This window comes from Mytilus californianus, unplaced genomic scaffold (genome assembly GCF_021869535.1).
Source record: "Mytilus californianus isolate M0D057914Y unplaced genomic scaffold, xbMytCali1.0.p SCAF_2, whole genome shotgun sequence".
Taxonomy (NCBI): Eukaryota; Metazoa; Mollusca; class Bivalvia; order Mytilida; family Mytilidae; genus Mytilus; species Mytilus californianus.
The window spans coordinates 97,674,269-97,701,886 of NW_026262668.1; the positions used below are offsets into that span (position 1 = coordinate 97,674,269).

The following is a 27,618-nucleotide window of genomic DNA, read 5'->3' on the forward strand; positions in this document are numbered from 1 at the left end:
GGGGAATTGGTGAAATGACATTATCCCCCACAGCAAGTTATGATTATTTCCGTTTCGTTTTCTTGGGTCTAAGATATTCGGCTTGGATCTGTTGGCCAGACAGTGCGCGCTTCCTGGCACGTATGATTGGTGTTTCAACGTCATGCAGTGTCATTAGAATTGTCACTGGGGCCAATTTCTATTATACTATCAGAAATGTCACTGGGCCAATTTTTAGTATTCTTTCAGAATTGTCACCGGGCCAATTTTTATTGTACTATCAGAATTAACTGTCATGCATGTATCAATTACATTTCCTGTCCCCATCTGGGTATTTTTGTATTTTGTAAATAAAGTTTATTGTGTGTATCAATGCTATTTTTTATAACAAAATCCATACTTAAAATTATTATACAAGTTATAAGTGAATTTTAGTCAATTTTGTACAAATTGTAATTTGTACAAGCACTTTTTGTACAAATTACAATTTGTACAAAGTCAATATACAAATTATAATTTGTACAATTTTTTTGTACAAATTACAATTTGTACAAAGTGATAATTTGTACACAACAAGGGGAGGTGGTGACACTTGTTATGTAATGAGTGGTAGGGATGAGCCGCTGGAATGATAATGTCACTTTTTCATCAATGTTTTGTTTTAACTTTATTCCTATACTTATTATTAGTAGAAACAAACAAACAAAAAAACTCCCCCTTTGAAACATTTTTTGTTCGTAACAAAGTCAGAATCAACCAATTTATTTTAAAAAAAATGCACTCTAAGATGAAAATTCAGTGCAGATATTATAAAAGCTTTTAGTATATTTGTACATTTGCATATTTTTAAATGTAGTTTGTTTGAAGTTTTCAAAGTAAAATAGTTTTTTTTTCTCTCAATTAAAGTAGTTTATTAAGTGTATTTGTTCTGTATATCAAATATAGGTTTTCAAGAGAACATTTGTTGAATTTGGGGGCACAGGTAGTGATCCATTATGTAATAGTTCGTTCGGATAAATCCTACTATGAGCACTTCACATTGTGCTCATAACACTATATTTCCAGCTAACGCTTGGCAGAACCGTAGGGATCTCGGTTTAGCTAGCTATAAAACCAGGTTTAATCCACCATTTTCTACAGAAGGAAGTGCCTATACTAAGTCAGGAATATGACAGTTGTTTTCCATATTCGTTTGATGTGTTTGAGCTGTTGATTTTGTCATTCGATAAGGGACTATCCGTTTTGAATTTTCCTTGAGTTCGGTATTTTTGTTATTTTACTTTTTTCCATATGGCAGAGATTTGTTTGAAAGTTCCTAAATTCAGAAGATTGTGCATGGTACCACAGAGACGGCTGCCAACGGTTTATGATGAGCATGAACAGACATAAAGGACGTAAGCACAGAGGGTCATGTACTTTTAAGCCCAGACTGCATCTTTTGGAAAAAGGAAGGAAAAAAGGCTGTAAAGAAAAGAGACATTTGGACAACAAAACCCCAGCAATGTTCGAGTTTGGTGGTGGGGTGATTTCTGAAGGTCAGAGAACAGAGACAAGATGAGCTCGTAACTCGCATAAGAGGTGCAAACTTTGGGCCTGGGAAATTATGTTTCATAGCAGCAGTCGAAATAAATCAATAGTGAACCTAAGAAATCGAGAAGTAAAAGACGAGGGACAAAAAAAAATGAAAAAAAAAACAGCAGACCCTTCATTAAATGGCACTCAAGAAGATGCAAGCATTCATTGACCCTTTATTAACACAGAAATATTTCTGAAGAAGAAAACTTTGAAGCTGAGAGATTTGAAGGACATGTATTTGTCAGATGGCAACGGCCGACTTTGCTAACCCTGACGACAGGGCTATAAGTCGTAAGCTTCTTTTGACAAAATATTATGGTGACAAATCGCAATTTATTTATATGTCACAACATGGTAAATATTCCTCAAACTTAGTTTTCATTCCACTGAGAAATCGATGGGGAATCCACCTCCAAATCGACTGAACATTGAAAGGAATAAGAATAAAGTGGGCATATGTAACCGGCTCATTCAGAGGCAATGTAATGAGGCCTTCATGCTATAATAATCTCCACATCAATTATACATTGTTCGGGATATCATTACAGTGGTCATATAATACCAGCTCTGACAGAGCTAATGTAACGAGGCATTCATACTGTAACTATTACCACATCAACTAAACATCGTTAGGGGTACCATTACAGTGGTCATATGATACCAACTCTGACAGAGGCAATGTTGTAAGGCATTCATACTGAGAGGCGAAAGATACCAAAGGGACATTCAAACTCATCAGTCGAAAATAAACTGACAACGCCATGAGGAATAGACCAAATGACAAACAACAGTACATAGAACACAACACATAAAACTGAAGACTGAGTAACACAAGCCCCACCAAAAACCGGGAGTGATTTCAGTTTCTCCGGAAACAGCTAGATCCAGCTTCACATGTGGCACCTGTCGTGATTCTCATATAAGTATAAACCCGGTGATAAATCTAGTTCGGTAGGCCACATTCGGGGAAAAGAGGACGGGATTGTGGTTATGACAATTGGAACATATCCGTCGTCATCTGTGAAACAGATATTCCATAACGGTCAACCAATTCGTAAAATTTACGAAGGGATGATTTAAACTTCACCACTTAGAACTTTTGGTTTAATAGCTTCCTTGTGAGCAGCAATCGTCTATCATGGAAATCATGATAGGAAATACAAGCCTGGAATATCGTATCAACTGGGAGATATATGCTCCGTATGCAGGCGCTGCTGGAATGTTGCTACATAGAAATGGAAAGTTTACAATTGGGAAGCTGAAATCCTCTCTTTTGTCGTAAAATTTTGTTTTCAACCGACTCTCATTGTCGATTCCTAGAAGAAAGTCAAGATATGAGGCAGACTTAACTGTATCTGTTGTATCCTTTATCTCAAGTTGGGATAGATGCGTTCAACATAGTCACCAAACTTTAAATTACTTAATGAGAGAACATCATCTATATAGCGGACAGTGAAGTTAAAACTTCTTTTCTTCTTCCTAAGAAGCTATTGTATAAAGTAAGCCTAATATGAATAAAGGAACAAGTCGGCAAGAAGAGGAGTACAGTTGGTTCCCATTGGAATGCCGATTGTTTGTTAAAAAACACGTCCATCAAAACGTAACAAATAGGTTGTCATTCAAGAAATAAATCAAGCATCTTGATAATGTCAGTTTCAGAGAATGTTTTGTTTGAATAAGAGTGATTTTTTAAGTACGATATGTACTCCTCCCTAAGACAAGATATGTATCTATGTTGGCCATTCTTATTTATGTAAACCATCTCCACATAAATTATACATCGTTAATAATACCATTAAAGTGGTCATATGATACCAGCCCTGACAGATTAAATGTAATGAGGCATTAATTCCATCTCCATATCTTTTCAACTGAACATTGTTAGGGATACCATTCCAGTGATTATATAATACCAACTCTGGCAGAGGCAATGTAATAAGGCATTCATACTGTAACCATTTCCACATCAACATAACATCGTTACCATTACAGTGGTCATATGATACCAGCTCTGTCACAGGCAATGTAATGAGGCATTTATATTGTAACAATCTCTACATCAACATAACATTGTTAGGGATACCATTACAGTGGTCATATGATACCAGCTCTGACAAAGGCAATGTAATGAGGCATTCATACTGTAACCATCTCCACATAAACTATACATCATTAGGGATACCATTACAGTGGTCATATGATACTAGCTCTTTCAGAGCAATGAATTGAAGCATTCATACTGTAACCATCTCCACATAAACTATACATCGTTAGGGATACCATTACAGTGGTCATATGATACTAGCTCTTTCAGAGCAATGTAATGAGGCATTCATACTATAACCATCTCCACATAAACTATACATCATTAGGGATACCATAACAGTGGTCATAGTGATACCAACTCTGACAGAGGCAATGCAATGAGGCATTAAACTGTAACCATCTCCACATCACCTGAACATTGTTAGGGATACAACTACAGTGGTCATATGATACCAGCTCTGTGAGAGGCAATGAAATGAGGCATTCATACTGTGACCATTTCCACATCAACTACACATCGTTATGGATACCATTACAGTGGTCATACGATACCAGCTCTGACAGAGGCAATGTAATGAGACATTCATACTGTAACCATCTATATATCAACTGAACATTGTTAGGGATACAATTACAGTGGTCATATGATACCAGCTCTGTCAAAGGCAATGTAATGAGACATTCATACTATAACCATCTATAAACTGAACATTGTTAGGGATACCATTAAGGTGGTCATATGATACCAGCTCAGTTGGAGGCAATGTATTTATTATTATAAATATGGCATTCATACTGTTACAATCTCCACATCAACTGAACATTGTTAGGGATACGATTACAGTGGTCATATGATAGTCCAGCTCTGTGAGAGGAAATGAAATGAAATGGGCTTATCAATTTGGAACCATCTCTACATCAACTCCAGATTGTTAAATGGCTGCATTCATCAGATTAAACATTATGTTTTATAAACATGTCCTTTTATATAGATTGTTTTCTCTGGTGGTCTCTCTGTCTCATTGGCAATCATACCTCATCTCCTTATTTTAAATTAAGGATCTCTAAAACACCTTTGGTCTCTTTATTTTTAAAGAAAGTTCTTAATGTCTATTTATCATCTCAAGTATTAACCATAAATATCCATATGTATTTATCTGATTGTATGAATCAAAATTAATAATATTTGCTTGGTAGACAGTGTAATAAAGACTTGATTAGTTTTGTAAAATATAATTAACTTTTAAACTTCCTATATAAACTATACTTAAAGTTCACATAAATTAAATGATGTTAAATGTTCATACAGAATATTTATTTTCCATCAAAACAGAGAAAATATCACAGTACTTGTAATCATACAACCAAGAACAAACCATCATTTAGTTTTCAATTAAATTTACTCAATTATAAAGTTGTTTCAGTTATAATATAAAAATCTAACTACATATAACTACTACTTGGTAAGTGTTTAAAAATCCACTGAGCTTCTGGCTAAAATAGAAAGACATGTCTTTTAACAAACTACTTTGAAAAAAATTCCAAAATGTTAATTATGTCCTTTCAAAAATCCCTTTTTAGGTAAACTATATAAATTTCCCTTAATGCTGCAATGTGGAAAATTCCTAACTTATTATTCAATAGATATATTTTCACAAATAAACAAATCATTCACTACTTGAATTAACAGTGCATTTGTATTTATAACTTCGAACATGTTTCTAAATGAGAAATTTACAGCAATACCTTACAGTGATTTTAACAACTTCAACTGGATTAAAATCACATTAAATTTTATTCCATATCAAACTACTAAAACACTAAATAGTTGTCAATATTCTTCTGACAACTCATATATTTAGCACATATTTGCATGCAACCCTTCCTCAAATTTAATACAATATAATGTCATACATTTTTAGGTCATCCTTTATTGAAAAATTTCTTTCTCAAAAGAGTGCAATGAATATGTCACAAATGTATTAAAGCATATGAATGCTAAGATTCCTCTCGTTATAGTTACATATTTAAGATGTTTATTTTTTTCACATTAGAACTACATGGAATAACCTTTTAGGAATAATCTACCATTATATGACTATATGTAATCAATCTGATTAGTATATCAGTAGAATCAATACTGCTCCTTTAATTTTAATCATCAGTTTAATTAATCACTTGAATCACATTTATATTATAAGTTTTGATTGATTTGTCTGTTGATCTCATCTTCCAGGATATTCAAACACTCCTGCAGCTCCCATACCCGTTCCTATACACATAGAGACAACACCATAGGATCTGCAATATGAAATAGATTATGATGGTGAAAAAAGAGTTGATTTTTCATTTCCTATCGTTAATTATCCGTTCTTAGATGGTGACATTCCCTTGGCACCATTGTATGGTGTTTATATATCTCATCTTGTTCGATTGGCTCGTGTATGTAACAACATACTTGATTTTAACGAAAGAAATCTCTGTATAACTGAAAAATTATTACACCAGGGTTTCTAAAACACAAACTTGTCAAAACTTTTACTAAATTTTATCATCGGTACAAGGACATCATTCGTAAATATAAATTGTGCAGACATCATATAAGTTCATGTATTTCACAGCCCATTTTTTAGGGGTAATATTCTATATAAAGCACAAAAATGTCGTCATTAATATTAATATCAAAAGCTAACCAAACTTTTAAACAGACTTATTCACCAGGGATATAGTTACAATACTGTTGTCAAGTCATTAAAGACTGCATTTTTTGTAATTAATATTGATTCACTTATAGGGTCTTTGCATCGCAAATAAACACATCTATTCTAACACCAGTTGTTGGCATGATATGGGTTGTGTTCTTCTCGTATAATTTACGATGGCATAACACTAAACCCCTAATGGGAGGGATTGTGGTTGATTTTCATATGATAAAAACATAATCTTTTGATCAGTTTAATTCAGGTCTGGAGATGACATGTCAGTAACTGCTAGTAGTCCTTTGTTAATTTATGTTGATCATTGTCATTTTGCTTCATTTCTTCTGTTAGCTATTCTAACATCAGAATCAGACTTCTTTTAAATTGAGTTTTACTGTTCGTATTGCTGTGTGTTTGTTTATTGGTATGGGGGAGGGTTGGGATCTCTCAAAACAGGTTTAACCCTGCCACATTTTTGCGCCTGTCCCAAGTCAGGAACTTCTAGCCTTTGTTGTCTTGTATTTTTTTTTAATTTAGATTCATTTGTACGTTTCAGAGTTTAGTGTGGCATCAATTTCGCTGAACTAGTATACATTATTGTTTAGGGGCCAGCTGAAGCCCCTTCCAGGTGTGAGATTTTCTAGCTGCTTTGAAGACCCATTGGTGGCCTTGGGCTGTTTTTTTCTCTTAGGTTGGGTTTTTCTCTCTTTGACACATTCCCATTTTCAATTCTCTATTCTATGTCACACACACAAAAATATTGTTCCTTAATATATTTGAGAGAAAAATTATGACCCAGACTTTTACAGTCATGATTAGAACATTTCTGCTATTGCCTCAGAAAAGTCCATTTTCCCTATGTTTTTTTTTTTTCATTACTTATTTGTAAATGATTAAGCTGCTACTAGTCAATTTGCATATGTTTATTCCTATCATCTCATTAAAAGCATATGTATGATTTTTTTTTTGATTTTTTTTTATTCAACAACAATATTGCACATGCTGTTAACAGATTTCTTCACTGGTACAGCTATTTCAGTGGAAATCCCTGCATATGTATGATTCAGTACTTGTAAGAGGTATGGAATTTATAAAATTATGCATGCAACTAAAGATCATGGAACAGACTTTGAAAGTAAAAGAGAGGCGAAAGATACCAAAGGGACATTCAAACTCATAAGTCGAAAATAAACTGACAACGCCATGGCTAAAAAAGAAAAAGACCAACAGACAAACAATAGTACACAAAACACAACATAGAAAACTAAAGACTAAGCAACACGAACCCCACAAAAAACTGGGGGTGATCTCAGGTTCTCCGGAAGCGTAAGCTGTCAGTGTTTTTCCTAGGCTATTCAAGCATTGTGGTACCGCTACGCATTAATTTCGACCGCCATGCTTTCATCATTGCCGCAATGCATCCCGCTATGTGTGAAAATTATAACTGTGTAAAATATTTATAATCGATATTTTGAAAGTGAAGTGACAAGTGACAACACTCAACAGGTGTTTTAAACTCATCCGACTGAAAATTGGATGCATCACATCGCGCATGCCGGGATTTTACAACCTTCTTGATTAGTTGGTTATACATCAAGACTTTGGTTACATAATAGAAGTTGCCAGTTAGCTGATAAATAAATAGTCAGATTAATCTCCAATGCATACCTTTCTGTGTTAAATAAAAAATTAAACCTTTTCCAGTACAAATTTCACCTTTAAAACGGGTGTTTGACATCATTTTTTTAATGTGATCTTTAAAAAGTAGAAATTTAAAATTTGGTATAGTCTCTGGTATTATTAAATAAAACTAACGTAATTTCATCCAGAATGGACAAAACATTTTTTTTAATAAAGTTTGGCAGTTATTTCATCAGCTATATTTACATTGACGAATTATTTTTTGATTGGTCACAACAATCAGTTATTTTTAGATTAGTCGCGGTTGATTGATTATATCAAAGAATACACATCACCACCACTGGGCCGAGAAAAAGACGTGTCTTATGAAATATTTAAAAGATTTGATAGAAAAACTTTCAAAACATACGTAGTTATTTACGGAAATATTGTTTTTAATAACTTGTGTTGTTCTATTTTTATTTCAATGGGTCACAAGCTTAAGTATAGTGGATTCATTTTCCTTTTTTACACAAGTGTGGCTAAATTTCTTTCACTTCGGCAAGATAGGATTTTTACAATTATGAAGCGTTATAAATAAATCGGACAGGGATGTATTTTAATAAAAAAAAATAGTTAATTGTCATGAAATAAAATGTCAGCTTAGCTTCCAAACAAACAGGTAATTGCCAAATATGTCATCCGTAAGTCCGTATGTCAGGCATTCTTCACTGACGACTTCTGTAATTAACGCAAATAAACTTTTTTTTATTGTTTCCTGTAAAATCTCTGTGAAGCAATGATGACAGTCTTGGAACTTTGTATCCTTGTCTGTCTAAGTATGCAGCAATTGGTCTTGTTTTGCCAGTTTCAACAGCTGATTGTGAAAGATGTTTTTCATGTTTAAACAGAGTTAAAACACCTTTGAGAAACAGACTATGCCAAAAAGTGCTGAATTGCTTAATGTATACATCAACTGAAGGACCAAAAGAGATGATTTTGATTTTGAAAAATGTGTGGTGACCTTTGGAAAGTTGAAACAGATGAAGATATCAACAAAATAATGTGTACATGACATTAATTTGTAAATAACTATTGCAGACTGGATTATTTTTATTATTGTTTATAAGGTCTTTCATTAATTCCTCTCATCTGTGATAAATACTTTAAAGTTCCATGACTTATATGAATTGCTGTACCGATAATAAAACAATTAGATTGGTATATGGCTTTAAACATATAAACTATGTAGTGTAACTAATTCTGAAAAAGAAGCATCGCATGCGGCATTGCAAATTCACCATGGACCCACCATGCATGAAAATTTTTCTAGGGAAGATCCTGCTCCACATGTGGCACCTGTCGTTAAATTACACCAGTGATACCATATCGAGACATAACAAAATAGTAAAGAAGAAGTATTAGTTGGATCAAAATATTAATTTTACCAAAATCATTCTAATAAATCAAATGATCTGAACAATGGAAGTAAGTTTTATCAATTGGCATTAATGTTGATTTGTACAGGTCATAAAACAGTAAGGCCATCGGAAATTAGGTTATAATTTGAATTACAATATATCAAAAGAATTATAATGTTAAAATGCTTTGCACAATTTTTGCTTATACATCTTGCCCCTCATTTTTCCTCTGAATCCCTTCAAAATCAAAATCAAATACAAAATCATATGAAAATATAACCTTAACTGTGTTTAACTGAAAGGAAGATGGCACTCTAAAAGCTGAAATTTTGAGAATACATTTATAAAATATTGCGTCTCTATGCTTGTCCAACTGTAGTTTGTATATTTATAATGTAGTGTTGGTAATGTTTGTTGGAGGTATTTTAAACAGACAGCATTCATATTGGAACCATCTGTGCTTCACTTCATGTTGATTGTTTATTCCTGTCATAAATCTTAACTTCTTCAGTTTTACAGTTGTATCTATCCATCATATAAATTAGTTTATATGTTTAAACAATTTATTCAATTAAACAATACTAAATTTACCTATTTCTTCGTCTTTTCAACTCATGTAATAAAGTTCCAATCTGCCTAGCTCCTGTACAACCAAGAGGATGACCTAAGGCAATAGCACCACCTTTTGGATTTACTTTTTCCATGGGAATACCAATTTTATTTACACAATAAGTAGCCTGGCTGGCAAAGGCTTCATTTATTTCAAATATATCAATGTCATTTACTGATAATCCTGAAAATAAATGATCAAATAAACTTAATTACAATGAATGAATGAATGTCAACGATATTTAATTTTATATAGAGCTCATTCACCATGGAATAAACCTGTCAATATGTGTAAAAAGCAAGAATCTATTTGTGTAATTTTTTTTCTTATTGTCTTTTGCACATATTCATATATTTTAAATGCCTACCATATTTTTACTATAAAAAATAATACAAAAACAATCACTGTTCTCTTTGTATTAATAAAAAAAACAACAAAATCATCTACTTTCTGGTAGATTTAACATGGACAATTCCAATAAGAATGCCATTGAACTATTTTTTGTGGTAATGTTTTCCAAAATAGCAACAAGAAAGTGACATGATCATAAAATCTTAACAATGACCAATAAACTTTGAAAATAAGGGTTAAGACTTTTTAAATTCACAAATTAGTAAAAATACAATAGTTTGAAAGATGAGTTAGGTGAAAACTAACAGAATCATGTTGTTGTCAGACAATAACATGGTCAAAGAAAAGACAAACAAATGATTAACAAGTCATTCTACTTCAAACTTATATTCTGTAACATAACCCCACAGGAATAAACTCAAATTCACCAGCAAGATACAAATGCAAGCAAGGAGAAAAAATACATATCATTATATTACCTGTCTTTTTTAATACCTCAGGGATGGCAACTGCAGGCCCAATACCCATGAGTTCAGGTGGACATCCTACCACTGCATATCCTCTGATTACACCCAATATAGGTAACCCTAATCGTTCAGCTTCTGATCTCTTGGCCACTAACACTGCAGCAGCACCATCACTAACCTGACTTGAATTACCTGTGAAAAATTTGTCTTTTATTAAATCATCCCACAAGTTCTAAGTATATTATAAACCTTATACATGTATTGCCTAAAGTTCTATTGTGTCCTAATTTAACTACTTTCTATAGCTTTTGTTTTGTTAAGCCATTTCAAGAAACTCATTTCTGGAATCATGAATTTCAATCAAAAATTATAATACAGTCGAACCTCGTTGTGACGAAGTCGAAGGGACCGGACCAAAGTATTCGATTAATCTGAGGTTCGACTCATCCGAGGTCGAGTGTGTCATCATAAATTTGGAATGCATGAAATACGGTATAAATTTACGTAAACTAGATACTTTGAACAGTGTGCCTTTTTTCGATATGACACTTTATGATTGTGTATTTAATCTCCATTTTTGGTCCTTCATAATAATTAAACACACAAGTACAATAAAATGCTCCGCTGGGCCCAGCTTGATACGACCGCAGAGGTCGAACCCTGAACAGTTGGGCAAGTATGGACACAACATTCAAGCTTGATACAGCACTGAATTTGGATTGTGATTAAATATTTGACACAGAATGAATGTGGTCTAAGAACTTAAACATTTTTAATTTACCTATTCAAACCATATCATTATTATTTGCTTTTATATATAAATCAGAAATAACCCATTTATAAAATGGAAAATTTTAAAGAAAAAAAAAATCCCTCCCCTAAATTTTTTGAACCCCCTTATGATTCATCACCCCCAAACTCAATCCCAGCCTTCCCTTTGTGGTATAGTACCTTGCAGTACAATTTCAGAGAGATCCATACACTTGAACACAAGTTATTGTCTCGAAACTAGATAAATGCTTGTTTTTAGGCCCCTTTTTGGCCCCAAATTCCTAAACGTTTAGGGCAATTACCCCCAAACTCAAACCTAGCTTTCCTCTTGTGATATGGAACCTTGTAGTACAATTTCATAAAGATCCATACACTTACACACAAGTTATTGTCCTGAAACTAGAAAAATGCTTGTTTTTTTTCCCTTTTTGGCCCCTAATTCCTAAAATTTTGAAGCAATTACCCCCAAAATCAATCACAGCCTTCCCTTTGTGGTATGGTACCTTGCAGTACAATTTCAGAGAGATCCATACACTTGAACACAAGTAATTGTCTGGAAACTAGAAAAATGCTATTTTTGGCCCCTTTTTGGCCCCTTATTCCTAAACGTTTTGGGCAATTACCCCCAAACTCAATTCCAGCTTTCCCTTTGTGATATGGAACCTTGTAATTCAATTTCAGAAAGATCCATACACTTACACACAAGTTATTATCAAGAAACTAGAAATATGCTTGTTTTTTGCCCCTTTTTTGGCCCCTAATTCCCCAAATTTTGAGGCAATTACCCCCAAAATCAATCCCAGCATTCCCTTTGTGATATGGAACCTTGTGGTACAATGTCAGAGAGATCCATACACTAACACACAAGTTATGTCTGGAAGTTACAAAAATGCTTATTTTTGGCCCCTAATTCCTTAACTGTTGGTACCATAACCCCCAAAATCAATCCCAACCTTCCTTTTGTGGTATTAAACCTTATGGTAAAATTTCATGGAGATCCATTCACTTAAACTAAAGTTAGAGTGTGAAAACCAATGTGTCTTTGGACGACGATGACGAGACGCCGACGACAACGACGACGACGACGCCAACGTCATACCAATAAACGACCAAAAAATTTTTAATTTTTGCGGTCGTATAAAAACAAATCATGCACAAATAAAATCAATAGTCTACATAAATATTTACAAAGGTCAGTCACTTTAAATTATGAAATCGTTTGCGCAACGAAATAAGTTCTGAACGGTCTCTGATGAGGTCGTCTGCTTTACATTAAATAATCATGAATTTATCATAATTGTCTTAATCCTTTTATTTATTGTAATTAATGAGTTTTAATTCTAACGATTCATTTAATCTTGGCTTGGGTTATTTTAATTCGTTTCTTTTTTATCTTATGTGAAATATGTTCAACACACTTACGTTCCGCTGAACGATCAACAAAGGTGTTAATTACCGGCCACCATAAACATGTCATTTTAACTGTTATACAAACAAGTATGTTTACTCTGCTTTAATCTCTTTTGAAAATGATTAGGTTACATAAGAAATAAATCCGATTGAATTTTTATCATTAGGTCTGCATCTTTCGAAAATTCTTACTTTCGAACTTCGAGACATCGGGGTCAATTTACATTAACTTTATATCGATGGGACTATAAAATTTACTTGACTTAACTGAGTATTCGAACCAACTGAGTTCGACTCATCAGAGGTAATTATACATTTATCAAACGGGAATTTTACCGGGACCGAGAAATTACTTCAACTCATCCGAATTTTTGATACAACCGAGTTCGACACACTGAGGTTCGACTGTATGAAGCAGGCTAGATCTCCTTGATGGTCAGTAGAACTGCTGCGTGGCATTGAAGTGTCAACATTTGCATTTTTAATTCCTGTTTCAAAAAAGGTAAGTCCAAAAAACTGACACAATCAAACGTTACATTTTATCAACCAACGGAAAGAATGAACAAATGGAAAACAACTGTCATATTCCTACTAACTATATCATAACAGTTAAATAAACTTACCTGCTGTAGTTGTACCATCTTTTTTAAATGCTGGTTTAAGATTCATTAAGTTTTGAATTGTTGAAGGTCTTATTCCATCATCTGTGGTTACCTGTCAATGTTATAGATTTCATTATGCAAAAAATGATTACAAATACATAACAAAATTTTCCAATTCTTTTTAAAGATTTGAATTAAATATGAGTTTTCACTTAAAAGTAATCATCATTCACCAAAAAAAAAGGTTTATTAAAAAACAGAGCGAACTGCATGTCAGAACGAGATGGTATAAAGAGCATTTTATCAATCAGGTTTATCAAGATAATAGGATGATGTTTTGGAGGGGTCCTGATCCCGAAATCCCAGGCTTAAAAACATGAAATCTAGAGGTCCCGAATTTTAAGAAATTTAAATCCTGACATCCCGAAATTGGAAAAAAGAATTCCCGGATCCCAAAAGGATCAATACCGAAATCCCGAGCTTAAAAACACCCGATCCCAGAGTCCCGATAAAGGTCCGACCCCCCAAAAATGTCATGCTAGCAAAAAATAATTGTGTATAATATAGTTTTATTGCTGATTTTAACATAGAAAAAATGAGATATGGATAGACGACGCATATCAGGGTATATATCCACTAGACATCATGATATCACAAAATATATCCAATAGACATCACAATATCATACTAACAGTTATTTGTCTTTCATTTTCATCCTGGTCCTTGAAAGTCACTGTTACTGGTATAATCTCATCTTTAAATAAACCATCCTTTGTTGCCTTTAATGCTCTGTGACAATATAAATTGCATATAAATAATTCAATGATTATCATTGTGGAACATACTCCTAGTTGTTTTTTTTTGTATAACAGTTGATTTTGTTTGTACAAAGTAATGCAGTGTTCTCCCCAGGAATTTTGGATAGCACCAGGGTAACGCGTGACGAAATGAATTTTACAATATTTTATGTCGCGTTGCGTCGCTTATTTTTTTAATGATCTGAAAAGTGTGTTACCCAACTATCTGACTGATACTATAAAAACTTATTTCCTTTAGTTTTTTAACCTTAACAGACACAACTATCAAATATTTATATCAAAACAAAGACAATATTTTTATATGGTAAGTTCCCTTGACAATGAACAGTCAGCCATGCTGGAAAACTTAGCTGATGAAAATGGGCAGATTAAGGAAAGTGTATCGTGTAAAAGAATTATGTAGAACATTCTGAAGATTTAAGTATTGAAAGAGCTTTAGATTTTGATTTTTATCAATTATTTTTTTTTATCAATATGCAGCAAAGATTATTATTTTCTTTTAAATATCAGTAATTCAAAGGTCATTTTTATATACTTGAAGTCATAAATTCTATTTACTTGTATAAGAAATTCGTTAAATCTAAATTTTCTTTTTAATTTTTTGAATAATCTCCCCTTATGCTTTTCCAGAAATTTACTTTTCCAATCCTTTTTTTTTTACAACCCATTGAAATTCAATTTTTGGGAAGTCAAAACAGGCCTTAAACATTTTTTTTCTGGTTTGCTTACAAATTTTTCATTGAGTGTTCAACCTTTTATCTCAAGAACTCAACAAAGAGATGACTACGGGAGATAACTTTACCACAACAATTACGGTATATACCATTGAATAAAAAATACTTGTATAAGTATCACCCCTGACCGTCAGTGTAACAAATTTCTAATCGTTTCTCTCCCAAATTTACTTAAATTTCAATTAACACAGTTTTACTAATAATCTTAAATAAACTGTTGACATAGTGATGTGGTTTTCCTGTATGACCTTTTATAATTACAAGAGTGCACACACTGAAATGTCTTGCCTGCTTTACTGACCATTGATTTTATACTGATTGTCCTAAATATAAAGTTTTACTACAAGCATCACATAAACTTAACAAGATCATAGACTAGAGGCTCTAAAGAGCCTGTGTCACTCACCTTGGTCTATGTGCATATTAAACAAAGGACATAGATGGATTCATGACAAAATTGTGTTTTGGTGATGGTGATGTGTTTGTAGATCTTACTTTACTGAACATTCTTGCTGCTTACAATTATCTCTATCTATAATGAACTTGGCCCAGTAGTTACAGTGGAAAATATTTTGTAAAAATTTACAAAAATTTACAAAATTTATGAAAATTGTAAAAAATTGACTATAAAGGGCAATAACTCCTTAAGGGGTCAATTGACAATTTTGGTCATGTTGACTTATTTGTAGATCTTACTTTGCTGTACATTATTGCTGTTTACAGTTTATCTCTATCTATAATAATATTCAAGATAATAAACAAAAGCTGCAAAATTTTCTTAAAATTACCAATTCAGGGGCAGCAACCCAACAAAGTGTTGCCTGATTGGTCTGAAAATTTCAGGGCAGATAGATCTTGACCTAATGAACAATTTTATCCCGTCAGATTTGCTCTAAATGCTTTGGTTTCAGAGATATGAGCCAAAATCTACATTTTACCCTATGTACTATTTTTTTAGCCATGTCGTCCATCTTGGTTCGCGGGCGGGGTCATCGGACACATTTTTTAAACTAGATACCCTAATGATGATTGTGGACAAGTTTGGTTAAATTTGTCTTAGTAGTTTCAGAGGAGAAGATTTTTGTAAAAGATTACAAAAATTTACGAAAAATGGTTAAAAATTGACTATAAAGGGCAATAACTCCTTAAGGGGTCAACTGACCATTTTGGTCAATTGACTTATTTGTAGATCTTACTTTGCTGAACATTATTGCTGTTTACAGTTTATCTCTATCTATAATAATATTCAAGGTAATAACCAAAAACATGGCAAAATTTCCTTTAAATTACCAATTCAGGGGCAGCAACCCAACAACGGGTTGTCGGATTCATCTGAAAATTACAGGGCAGATAGATCTTGACCTGATAAACAATTTTACCCACATCAGATTTGCTCTAAATGCTTTGGTTTCATAGATATAAGCCAAAATCTACATTTTACCCCTATGTTCTATGTTTAGCCCTGGCGGCCATCTTGGTTGTTTGGCTGGGTCACCGGACACATTTTTTAAACTAGATACCCCAATGATGATTGTGGCCAAGTTTGTTTAAATTTGGCCAAGTAGTTTCAAAGGAGAAGATTTTTGTAAAGGATTACAAAAATTTACGAAAAATGTTTAAAAATTGACTGTAAAGGGCAATAACTCCTTAAGGGGTCAACTGACCATTTTGGATGAAATTTGAAAAAAATAGGCAGGACAGGAGTTTTGAGTAAAAGAGTAAAAAAAAAGGCAGGATGAGCAACTTGGTAAAAAAAAGGCAGGATGACAATTTGTGTAAAAAAATTCAGGATAAACTAGTAAAAAAAAAAGGCAGGACCGAATAGAGTAAAAAATAAAAAGGCAGGACAGAGATTACAACTAAAAAAAAGCAGGACAAAATTTTTCATCCTAGCCCCCCATAATAATCAAATGGTAGCTCCCTAAAAATCACTGAGGATAATAAAATTCAAAAATAAAATAAAACGTACCTTGCTATGCCACAGTCTTTCTATATTTTCACATAAAGATTTGACCTGCATGTACTTTTACTTACTTTTGTTGTGATGCAAGAGCAAAGTTATCTTGTTGTTCCCGGGTAATTCCATACTTTTCAGCTACATTTTCTGATGTAATTCTACAAAATTGAATAATAATGTTTATATATTATTGTGTACTTTGATAAATCATAGCAACATAAAAAAGTCAGAAGCATTATTTACATTCATTTATTTCAAAACACTTTTTTGCCATTCTTCTCCTTACTCAATAGGTATTAAACTCTTTCTTGCCACTTCTCAATTATAAATTACCCCTTGGGTATTAAACTTTTTCTTGCCACTTCTCGATTACCCAATAGGTATTAAATTCTTTCTTGCCATTTGTATTAAACTGTTTCTTGCCACTTAAGAGATAACATTTGAAGCTTTGCGGACGTCCATCGGTAGTTTTACTGTCGCAAATTGAGTTTACCCAGTGACGCGTAGCGGAGACAGGTAAACAGATATTTGCGACTGTAAATCTATCGATGGATGTCCGCAAAGCTTCAAATACAATACAGTTATCTCTATTCTAATGCAAAATAAATACATTATTCAATTTTAGTCATTATTTTAGTGTAAAATTTTCATTAAAAGAAAATTCCGCGAAATGATGTTATCTTCTTTGGCCCCTAAAGTAGGTGACGTCATAGGTATACTTCCGGCGTCAAACGTAAACACTGGGCATTTTCTAGTCTGGCTTCTTGACCGCCTCAGAATGTAATAAAATTTGATAAAAAGAAGATTTCTAGGTGCAAAATGTGAGTTTTTTTGCTTATTATTTGAGAAATTACATGTCAATACATTCTGGAATTCAAAATGTCAGCTTCCTTAGTTACAGACAAGGAGATAGAGAATTTGACGCTTACTGTCATCCAATTAGAACCATTGATACAAATTAATTGCATTAGAATTCTTATTAACCCCTTAGGTATTAAACTCTTTCTTGGAACTTCTCAGCTACCCCTTATGTATTTAACTTTTTGTTGACATTTGTCTATTACCCCTAAAAACAGTTTCTTGCCATTTCTCTAATTATCCCATAGCAATTAAATGCTTTCTTGCCATGGTTCTACTTACCCTATAGGTATTAAACACTTTCTTGCCATTTCTCTACTTATCCCATAGCAATTAAACGCTTTCTTGCCATTGTTCTACTTACCCCATAGGTATTAAACACTTTCTTGCCATTTCATGCTCAAATATTTTGGGATTAAGTGGAGCATTACTGTTCTCTCCTCTATGGAATGACATTGATTCAACTCTGTTAATAAAAACACCCAAAAGAATGAGTTAATAGGACCTAAATCATAAGTATTTCATAGCTTTGATTCAAATATATACAAAAGACACATAAATATATTGATGTCATAATAATGCCAGCTATATAAGTGATATTGTGATAACTATACAAAAGAATTATTTATGTTCCCACTTAGGGCTGTTCCAAAATTTATCGGGTGGGGAATGGGAAGCACTCAAATCAATTAAATATCGTTAGTGGCATTTTCCATAGAATTGTGTAAGAATTTTCAAATCAAATGACATATTTTATTTTATGGGTGGTCATTGTCTTAAAAATGTACCACCCATGTGTTGTTCAAATTCTTTTAATTCTGGAACATCCCTTAATCATTATCAGAATGATTTCTTAATTATTTTCTTTTTTCATTCTTGTACACTGAAATAACAGGAGGCTTCTACTTAGTCTCTATCACTTACCTGGTTTTTATAGTAAGGTCTCAATGTGTAATATTAACAATATATTGCATATATTATTAAAATGATTAAGATAGATCTAATCATACAAGTATCAAAGTTAAAAATTTCTTGAATAAAAGAAGGGGGGAGGGGGTTGGAACCCCCCTTTTTTTGGCCAATCAATGCATTTGAATGGGAACATATGGTTGGAACCCCCCCCCCCCCCCCCCTTTTATCCTGGGTTGGGAACCCCCCTTTTAAAAATGGCTGGATCCGCTCCTGATTACAATAGGGTAATATATGTGGACAGTCTTCCAACTACAGTTCTTGAAAGTTTGAAAATAAGTATTGCAGCTGCAAAAGATAATGCATCTGAAATATGACCAAATCTGGATCAAGAAATACATATGGTAGCCATGTATTTTATGAAACCATAATGTAAAAAATGTCTTTTTAAGGATGAATACCAAAGTATTTCTTACAATTTAGCAGGTTGTACCAATTTGATATAACTCATTTCATAACAGATGAATATATGATTTCTCATTGGATCTTATGTTTATGTTATCAAATCAGCACAGAAAAGTGGATCCTTGAAGGGGTCTTATTTTTTACAGAATTTTTAAAACTTTACTGTTGTCACTTTATAAGAGAACAATTTTTTACATAATGGTAAGTTTGACCTAAATACTCCCAACTTACCCTGCTCCTATTCCCATATTGCACTGTCCCATCCTTATGCTACCTTTAAAAGAGATCAAATGGACATTATGAACTTGTATTATCATGTAATTGTTGTATTAAGGACTCATATTGGCTACTTCACAAAAGTTACAGTTTTATTACGGCATAACATTCAAACATATAATGGGTCTCCTTATTTATTTGGATACAAATATTATGTATTAATTCATCTGTTGATAAGCTTTTAATAAAAAACCTTTAATGATCTTTAATACAACATTGGTTTAGGTCTGCTAAGTAATTTCTTAGACAACACACATATGATATTTACTTAAGGATTCAACTGGAACCTATATGGTCTAATTGTAGCAAATAGTATATGCCACCAGATCAGTAAGAATGCTTATACAACTGCATACAAAATATTGTTGACTAATCATAAGTGGTTCCCCTTAAGCTGACCAAATCACAAAGTTTAAAAAAATGTTGATGCAGCCGTCAATGCCGAAAACAGAATACCTAAGTATTGCTTTTTGATAGATATAAGAAGATGTGGTATGAGTGCCAATGAGACAACTCTCCATCCAAGTCACAATTTGTAAAAGTAAACCATTATGGGTCAAAGTACGGCCTTCAACACGGAGCCTTGGCTCACACCTGACAGCAAGCTATAAAGGGCCTAAATATTGCTTTTTGAATCAATTAAGGCGACACAAAAATTGGTTGTTGTATTCTTTTGTGCACTGTCCAAATTCATGTTGATTCCTCTTATCCTATTGTATAAATTATTTTCGATATAATACATCACAAAATACACAGAAAATAAGGAAAAGGAAGAGTTCATTAAAATTCAAGGGTTAAACTTTGATGCTCCCAGACGATTATCATTTCCTGGTTTACTTATGACACCAATGGTGTTGTTTTGACAAGTAAAAGTCAAGTGGTATTAGTCATAAAAATAAAATGAAAGGAGGATGGGATTATGGCCACAACACATGGAACATATCTGTGGTCATCTGTTTTGTGACTTTTCTCACATGATATAAAAGTAATTACCTGCCACATTCATGACTGCCTGTAAACCAGACGAACATTGTCTATTAACTGCAGATGATGGCACAGAATCTGGAATACCTCTGAAAAAAATCAAAACTAAATTATACAAGAGGCTCATGAGAGCCTGATCTCGCTTACCTGCAATTTCGGTTTCAGGCATTTGACTTATTTGTAGATCTTACTTTGCTGAACAATTTTGTCATTTACACTTTCTCTCTTTCTATAATAATATTAAAGATAATACAGAACCCAAAACTGTAAAATTTCCTAAAAATTAACTATTTCTGGACAGTAACCCAACAATAAGTTGTCATATTGGTCTGAAGATTACTTGACAGGTAGATCTAAACCTGTTTAACACTTTCACCTATGTCAGTTTTGCTCTTACTGCTTCGGGCCCCGGTGAATTAATAATGCTTAAAAATGTAGCATGAATATAATCATACCTTTCGTATCTAAAATTTATTTATATATTTCATAAAGCTAAAAAGTTAAGAAGTGTCCTTCAAATCTTTCTTTTTGGCTTAACAGATTTGTTGATTAATGTTGTCATCATACTGAAATAATATCAATGTCTCTGGTATTTTTTTGGGAAAAATCATCAATCTGCTGATATAAAGTTTGGAAAAAGACTTATAAATGTTTCTTTTATTTTATTGCATATTAATTCTGTACAATTGTTAAATCAATGCATGTCTTCCTGTGCTATTGACGAAGTACAGACACTGATATATGAGTGAAGGATGGGACTTTTTTATATCAGCATTTATTTCTTTGAGCTTCCTGTCAGTAACTGCATGTATTCTTTGATATAATATCATATTATTTTTTGTACTTTTTATTGTTAGCTGTTAGCTATATGTATTATAACCTTAATTAAGAATTTAAAAGTGCTTTAACTTTACTGATTTTAATTGTATGTTCTTTCAAGTACCCTTTGTTAGTCCACCAATGGAGTTTAAAAGGTGTGAGATTTGAGATCTTTATAAACAGACCTAGTTTAACCCCACATTGCCTGTGCAAAATCTGGAACATCATCAGTTTGTTGTTTTGTTCCATATTTCAATGGATTTTTTTTATTATGGATAACTTGATATTACATGCAATGGCAGATATTTGGTAGTTTCTGTTTATTAAATTAATTATCAGAATTTTAACATATAATCAATGCAAGATAGTTACGCCATAAATTGTCCAGTTCTGACTGTAACAGCACCTCTCCCATCTCCAACAGTTCCTTAAAAAGGTAGAATGTAGCTTGTCAGATCAAATATAGAGATCATTTTGTAAAGTCATTTAAATGATTGAAAAATATATAGGTTACAATGTAGAATGTTAAAAATGATATAAAAGGTCACAATGTAGAATGATTAAACACTACTGTATGTTAGGTAAAAAGTCAGCTTAACCAAGTTCATCTATACATTGTCAATATATTTTTACATGTACATGCTTAAAATGAAGTTTGCATTCTCTGGTCCATTATATGGGAAAAAAAGCCTCCGGAAGCACAGTGACACATGTCAAGTTCAAATACTTTTAAATTCAATTGTTTTAAGTTTTTATTGGATAATCTTATAATTATGAAATGAATGAATTGAATAATAATAATTTGGAGATAAGTGTGTCATTCATAACAATGGTGATTTTCATCTTTAACTCCCTAGAACATACTTATGAACTAAACATTTATATATGGCAAAATATACAAAAATAAAAAAAATCTGATAACTGTTGGATTTCAGGGCCTTTCTTTTATTTTTATAGGGGTCCCAACTCATATAGAGCTATACTAAATTATACTTAACCCTAAACCTTACCCTAACTCCTATCTAACCTAACCTAAATGAAGAACACCCCATAAGTATACCATAAATGAACCCTAACCCTAATGTATAGAGCCCCTTAAGTAAAATAAGGCAATTGCAGAAGGATTGACATTGATAACACTGTATGCTCTGGTCACTAATGAGTGAAGAGGGCATATAAGTCTATAAACTACTTTATACTAAACATTTTAAATGAATAGCAATGATGAATTATCAGTTATTTTCAAAATGTTAAAGTATTGTGATAATGCATAAATTATAAATTGCATGGTTTTAATTTGCAAATAATTATAAGTCATACCACAACAAATATCTCCAATTTGTGTTGGTGAAATACCAGACTGTTTAATAACTGCTGTCAAGGCTGTAGCTAAAAGTTCATCTGGATAGGTATCCTGTAAACAAAGAATCATAAGAAAAATAAGAAATTTTAAAAGAGGGTCATAAAAGGGGATATGTGCATAGAAAAATGTGAAATCAAAGTATAAATGTAAGATTTCATGATGAATGGAAAATAAATAATTGTCTTGACCATGTTTCCATAAAACCTAGCAAGCAAAAGCTTTCAGCGAAATACACAAGGCACAAACTATCAATATGAAAATAAGAAGATGTGGTATAATTGCCAATGAGACAACACTACCCAGAGACCAAGTGACATAGAAGTTAACAATTTAACAACAGGTCACTGTACAGCTTTCAACAATGAGCAAAACTCATTCGGCATACTGTCAGCTATAAAAGGACCTGATATAACAAATGTAAAACAGAAATAATAAATGTAAAACAATTCAAACCAAAAAACTAATGGCCTGATTTATATATAAAACAATGAACAAAAAACAAATATAATATACAGCAACAAACGTCAACCACTGAATTACAGGCTCCTGACTTAGGACAGACACATATAGAATGTGGCGGGGTTAAACATGTTTGTGGGCACCGAACCCTCCCTTAACATGGGACAGTGGTCAGGTGTAACAAGACAATATATCAACAAATTATAAAATCAGAATGTCTTACTGTAGTTACAGTCAATGTCTTACTGTAATTACTGGTAGTTTCATACTGTAATTACAGGTAATGTATTACTGTAATTTTGGAAACAAGTTTCAAATCAGAAGATGGAAGTAAAATAAACAAGCCCCTGCATTTTACCTACATTGTAATACAGTCCACTCAGAGTTTACACAGTTTAAATAACATATTGTTGAGTAGATATCCATTGAGCTATTATTTTTTTTACTTTGAAGTAATATATTTCCAAGGTAGGCATTTCCAGTTACCCATTGTTGTACTGCTTCCCTGCTTACTGTAATTACTGGTAATTTTTAATGTAATTACATGTATTGTCTTACTGTAATTACATGTAATGTCTTACTGTATTTACTGGTAATTTCTTACTGTAATTACTGGTAATGTCACTCTGTAATTACTGGTAATTCTTACTGGAATTACAGGTAATGTCTTACTGTAACTACTGGTAATGTCTTATTGGAATTACAGGTATTATCTTACTGTAATTACTGGTAATGTCTTACTGTAACTAGGGGTAATGTCTAACTGGAATTACTGGTAATGTCTTATTGTAACTACTGGTAATGTCTTACTGGAATTACAGGTATTGTCTTACTGGAATTACAAGTATTGTCTTACAGGAATTACAGTTAATGTCTTACTATGATAACTGGTAATGTTGGACTGTAATTTCAGTTAATATCTGACTGCAATTTCAGGTATTGTCTTACTGTAAAGTCTGTAATTACTGGTTATGTCTTACTGTAATTACAGAGAATGTCTTACTGTCATTACAGATAATGTCTTACTGGTAATGTGAAAAAAAATTCAATTCAGCAGATGGAGGTAAATTTAACAAGCCCCTGCATTTCACCTACATTGTAATAACAGTCCACTCAGTGTATACACAGTTTAAATGACTTATTGTTGTGTAGATATCCATTGCCAATGTATTGTCCATTTCAATCAAATCAAATTACAACAATTATTACATGAGGGGAACTTCTCAAATGGGAACTTAGTTTTAATATTCTGGCAACTTCTGTAGTAATGAAGAAAATGCACACAAAAATATCCAAAACAGTTATTAATTTTCTGGAACACAAAATGCATTTAAATGTTATTTATGTAGGTCAAATACATGTACCACTGGCCCTTTGGGGAAAGGACCCCCTTCTTCTTCTTCCAAATACTGCCCACATTCAACATGATGAATATTCTGGCAAGTTGCGCATGATTAAAACAGGTTTAAAACAGGATAAAAACAAATTGTTCTCTTGATTTAGTTTGTGGTTTTGGTCACTTGAGACTTTAATATCTCAAGAGACTTTGCTGTGGCGGTATCTGGTGGCAGTTTGTTCCAATCCTTGATGGTGTTTATGAAGAAGGACCATTTCCTACAGTCTTTAGTGGCTGGCTGTAATAGGTTAGTATGTTGTCCTGTCCGGTTTGAGCTTCTTGTTGGTTTTTGTAGATATTTATTCTTTCTATGGTTACAAGGTCGTTTTTTATTTTGTAACATATGATGAGACTAGCTTCTTTTCGTCTTGTTTGTAAGCTTTTCCATCCTAATTCATTTATCATGTTGCTGACACTTGATCTATTTCTATGTCTGCTGGTTACGTGCAGCTAGTCTTTGTACCTTTTCAATTTTATCTATGTGATTTTGCTGTTATGGGTCCCATACTGTCGTGGCGTATTCCATTTGCGGTCTTACTAATATTTTATAGTCATTCTCTTTGATGGATTTTGAGCTAATGTAGAGGTTTCGATGTCAGAAACCAAGGCTTCGGCTGGCTTTTCCTGTGATGTTGTTAATATTAATAATATGTTCTCCCCAATCCAGATCATTTGCAATGGTGCAGCTTAGGTATTCAGTTGATGTTTCATGCACCAGAGTATGGCCGTGGAGTTTATAGTCCCACTTGATTGGCTTTTTCTTTTTTGTGACTGTGAGGACACTGCATTTTTCAGGATGGAACTCCATTTTCCAGAGTTCTTCCCATTTTGCCAGTTTGTCCAGGTCTTCTTGGAGTGTATGGCAGTAGCTGTCTGATGAAATGGTCAAGTAGACCACAGTATCGTCCTCAAACAGTCTTACTGTGGAGTGTAGGCCTTATGGTAGGTCGTTGATGTAAAACAGAAAAAGACTGGGTCCTAATACTGATCCTTTTGGTACTTCGGATTCTACTTTTACTTTGTCAGATGTTTCGCCTTCAACAACTACTACTTGGGTTCTGTTGATGAGAAATTCCTTTATCCATTTGTTTGTTTTACTTCAGATGCCATAATGGTGTAATTTATGGAGGAGTAAGCTGTGGGACACCTTATCAAAAGCTTTTGAAAAGTCAAGTATTAGCAGATCTGATTGTTTTCCGTTTTCCAGGTTTTTTGTGATGTCATCGATACATTCAAGGAGTTGTGTTTTGCATGATCTTTTACTTCTGAAGCCATGTTGTAGTGGGTATAGGATGTTATTTACCTCTGCATGTTTTCATGATGTTACTGGTGACTATATGTTCTATTATTTTGCAGCAGATACATGTTAGGGATATTGGCCTATAGTTAGCTGCTATGAATTTCTGGCCTTTCTTACATGCCGGAGTGACATTTGCAGTTCGCCAGTCATCGGGTATCTTTCCTTTCTCCATTGAAAAATTGTATATGATGGTTAAGATTGGAGCAATTTCACTGGCTAGCTCTTTTCTATTTATCCTGTTAATATATATTTTTAATTCTTTAATATTTTTACTTTGTTATTTCTCTCATCCATATGATATTACAATTATTGTAGTTTTTTTTTATGGTGCCTGTCTTTTACATTATCGTATTTTCCAGAGAACACTGACAAGATCTTACAATGTACATGCACGAATGTATGTATGTACTTCGAGATTCCGCCAGTGTAGACGCACCCCTTGATTGACTGCAAGGGTACAGCGGATCCATGTACACTCCCTAAGAATTAAGGGAGATGTGTCCTTTACAATATTAACCCACCACCAGAACAATCCCCACAACAACACCGCCCAAGGGAGCGTGTTGGACACCGGGAAGTCTGTTATTATGGTGGAGGAAGCCGAAGTACTCGGAGAGAACCACCGGGCTTCTCGACGGGAACAGACAACCCGAAGAGATTTCAGAAGATTGATCTCCAGGTCAAGCTGAGAACAACTTTGACCTACCGAGGCCCCCGAAGTATCCAATCTAGTTTAAACTCCGGTCTGGATACCAGAGTGGGTTTTCAACCTTTTTGTATACATGTATATATATCTAAAATAATATTTAAAAGTTGGAAACGGTTGTGTACAGATGAAACAATTAATAAACGTTCATATATATACAGTTTAAAAAGTATATTTACCTTAAAAGATCCCCTCTTCGCTTTTCCGATCGGTGTTCTAAGTGCAGAAACAATAACGATATCATCAGGCGTATCTTTGAACCGTGGAATAGTTCCACTAGCTGTTTGATTAAATACAACATCATTATTTGAAGACAAATGATTAAACATAACACTTATGCGCTCCATCTTGCCTTTGCTTGCAATGTTACCAGTTATCAAAAATGGGTCAGAATGTAGGACTTCAAACTTTGATCAACACGATAAAAATAGTACAGGATGTGAGTAAACGGTTCTAAATTTTATCAATAGCGGACCAGGTATAGATTCCGGACAATAGTTTTTGTTTGGTCATATAAAACAAATCTCGTCGGCACATACACATATTACTATTCGTATTGATCGCCTTATACACAACCTTATTACTATTTTGAATTTCAATTCTTTTAATAGCAATACTAGGAATGAAAGGGGTATAGCTTGATTTTGAATCGTTCATAATCTTGCTAAAGGATAAAATAAATAAGATGAGCTCACTTTTGATCGGATTTTCATTTTCACTGTATGTCCCTTTTCTAAAAGTATGACTGTGGTGATTTGTAAACATGTCTCACTTTTATTGCCCCGGAGGTTGATCTTTATCAAGTATCTGAGTTAAATATTTCGTCATCTTAAATCAATGCAGACCTATATTCTGGTGCATATTAAACAATAACTTTATACTGGGACTACTTTTATACTAACAGTTAGTATAATAGTCCCAGCTTTATATAATATAGATCAGATCATTTTGTGAAATTAATTGTATGCCAAATATACAAGAAAAGTCATGTACAGTTTAGTGTTACCATGTGGACGTCAAATT

At 33.2% G+C, this 27,618-nt stretch overlaps 1 protein-coding gene across 1 annotated transcript; it reads right to left on the reverse strand.

Annotated features, from left to right (window-relative positions):
- Positions 1–4,817: 4,817 nt before the first annotated feature.
- Positions 4,818–27,035, reverse strand: LOC127730481 (3-ketoacyl-CoA thiolase A, peroxisomal-like). The gene is made up of 12 exons (XM_052238910.1): positions 26,775–27,035; positions 22,692–22,785; positions 21,744–21,798; positions 20,562–20,641; positions 19,524–19,566; positions 18,283–18,384; positions 17,138–17,218; positions 14,244–14,340; positions 13,573–13,663; positions 10,781–10,960; positions 9,932–10,133; positions 4,818–5,901 (listed from the first exon to the last, which is right to left on the reverse strand). Exons 1-12 carry the CDS (start codon positions 26,940–26,942, stop codon positions 5,826–5,828), a joined length of 1,269 nt encoding a protein of 422 aa, XP_052094870.1. The 5' UTR covers positions 26,943–27,035; the 3' UTR covers positions 4,818–5,825.
- Positions 27,036–27,618: the final 583 nt, after the last annotated feature.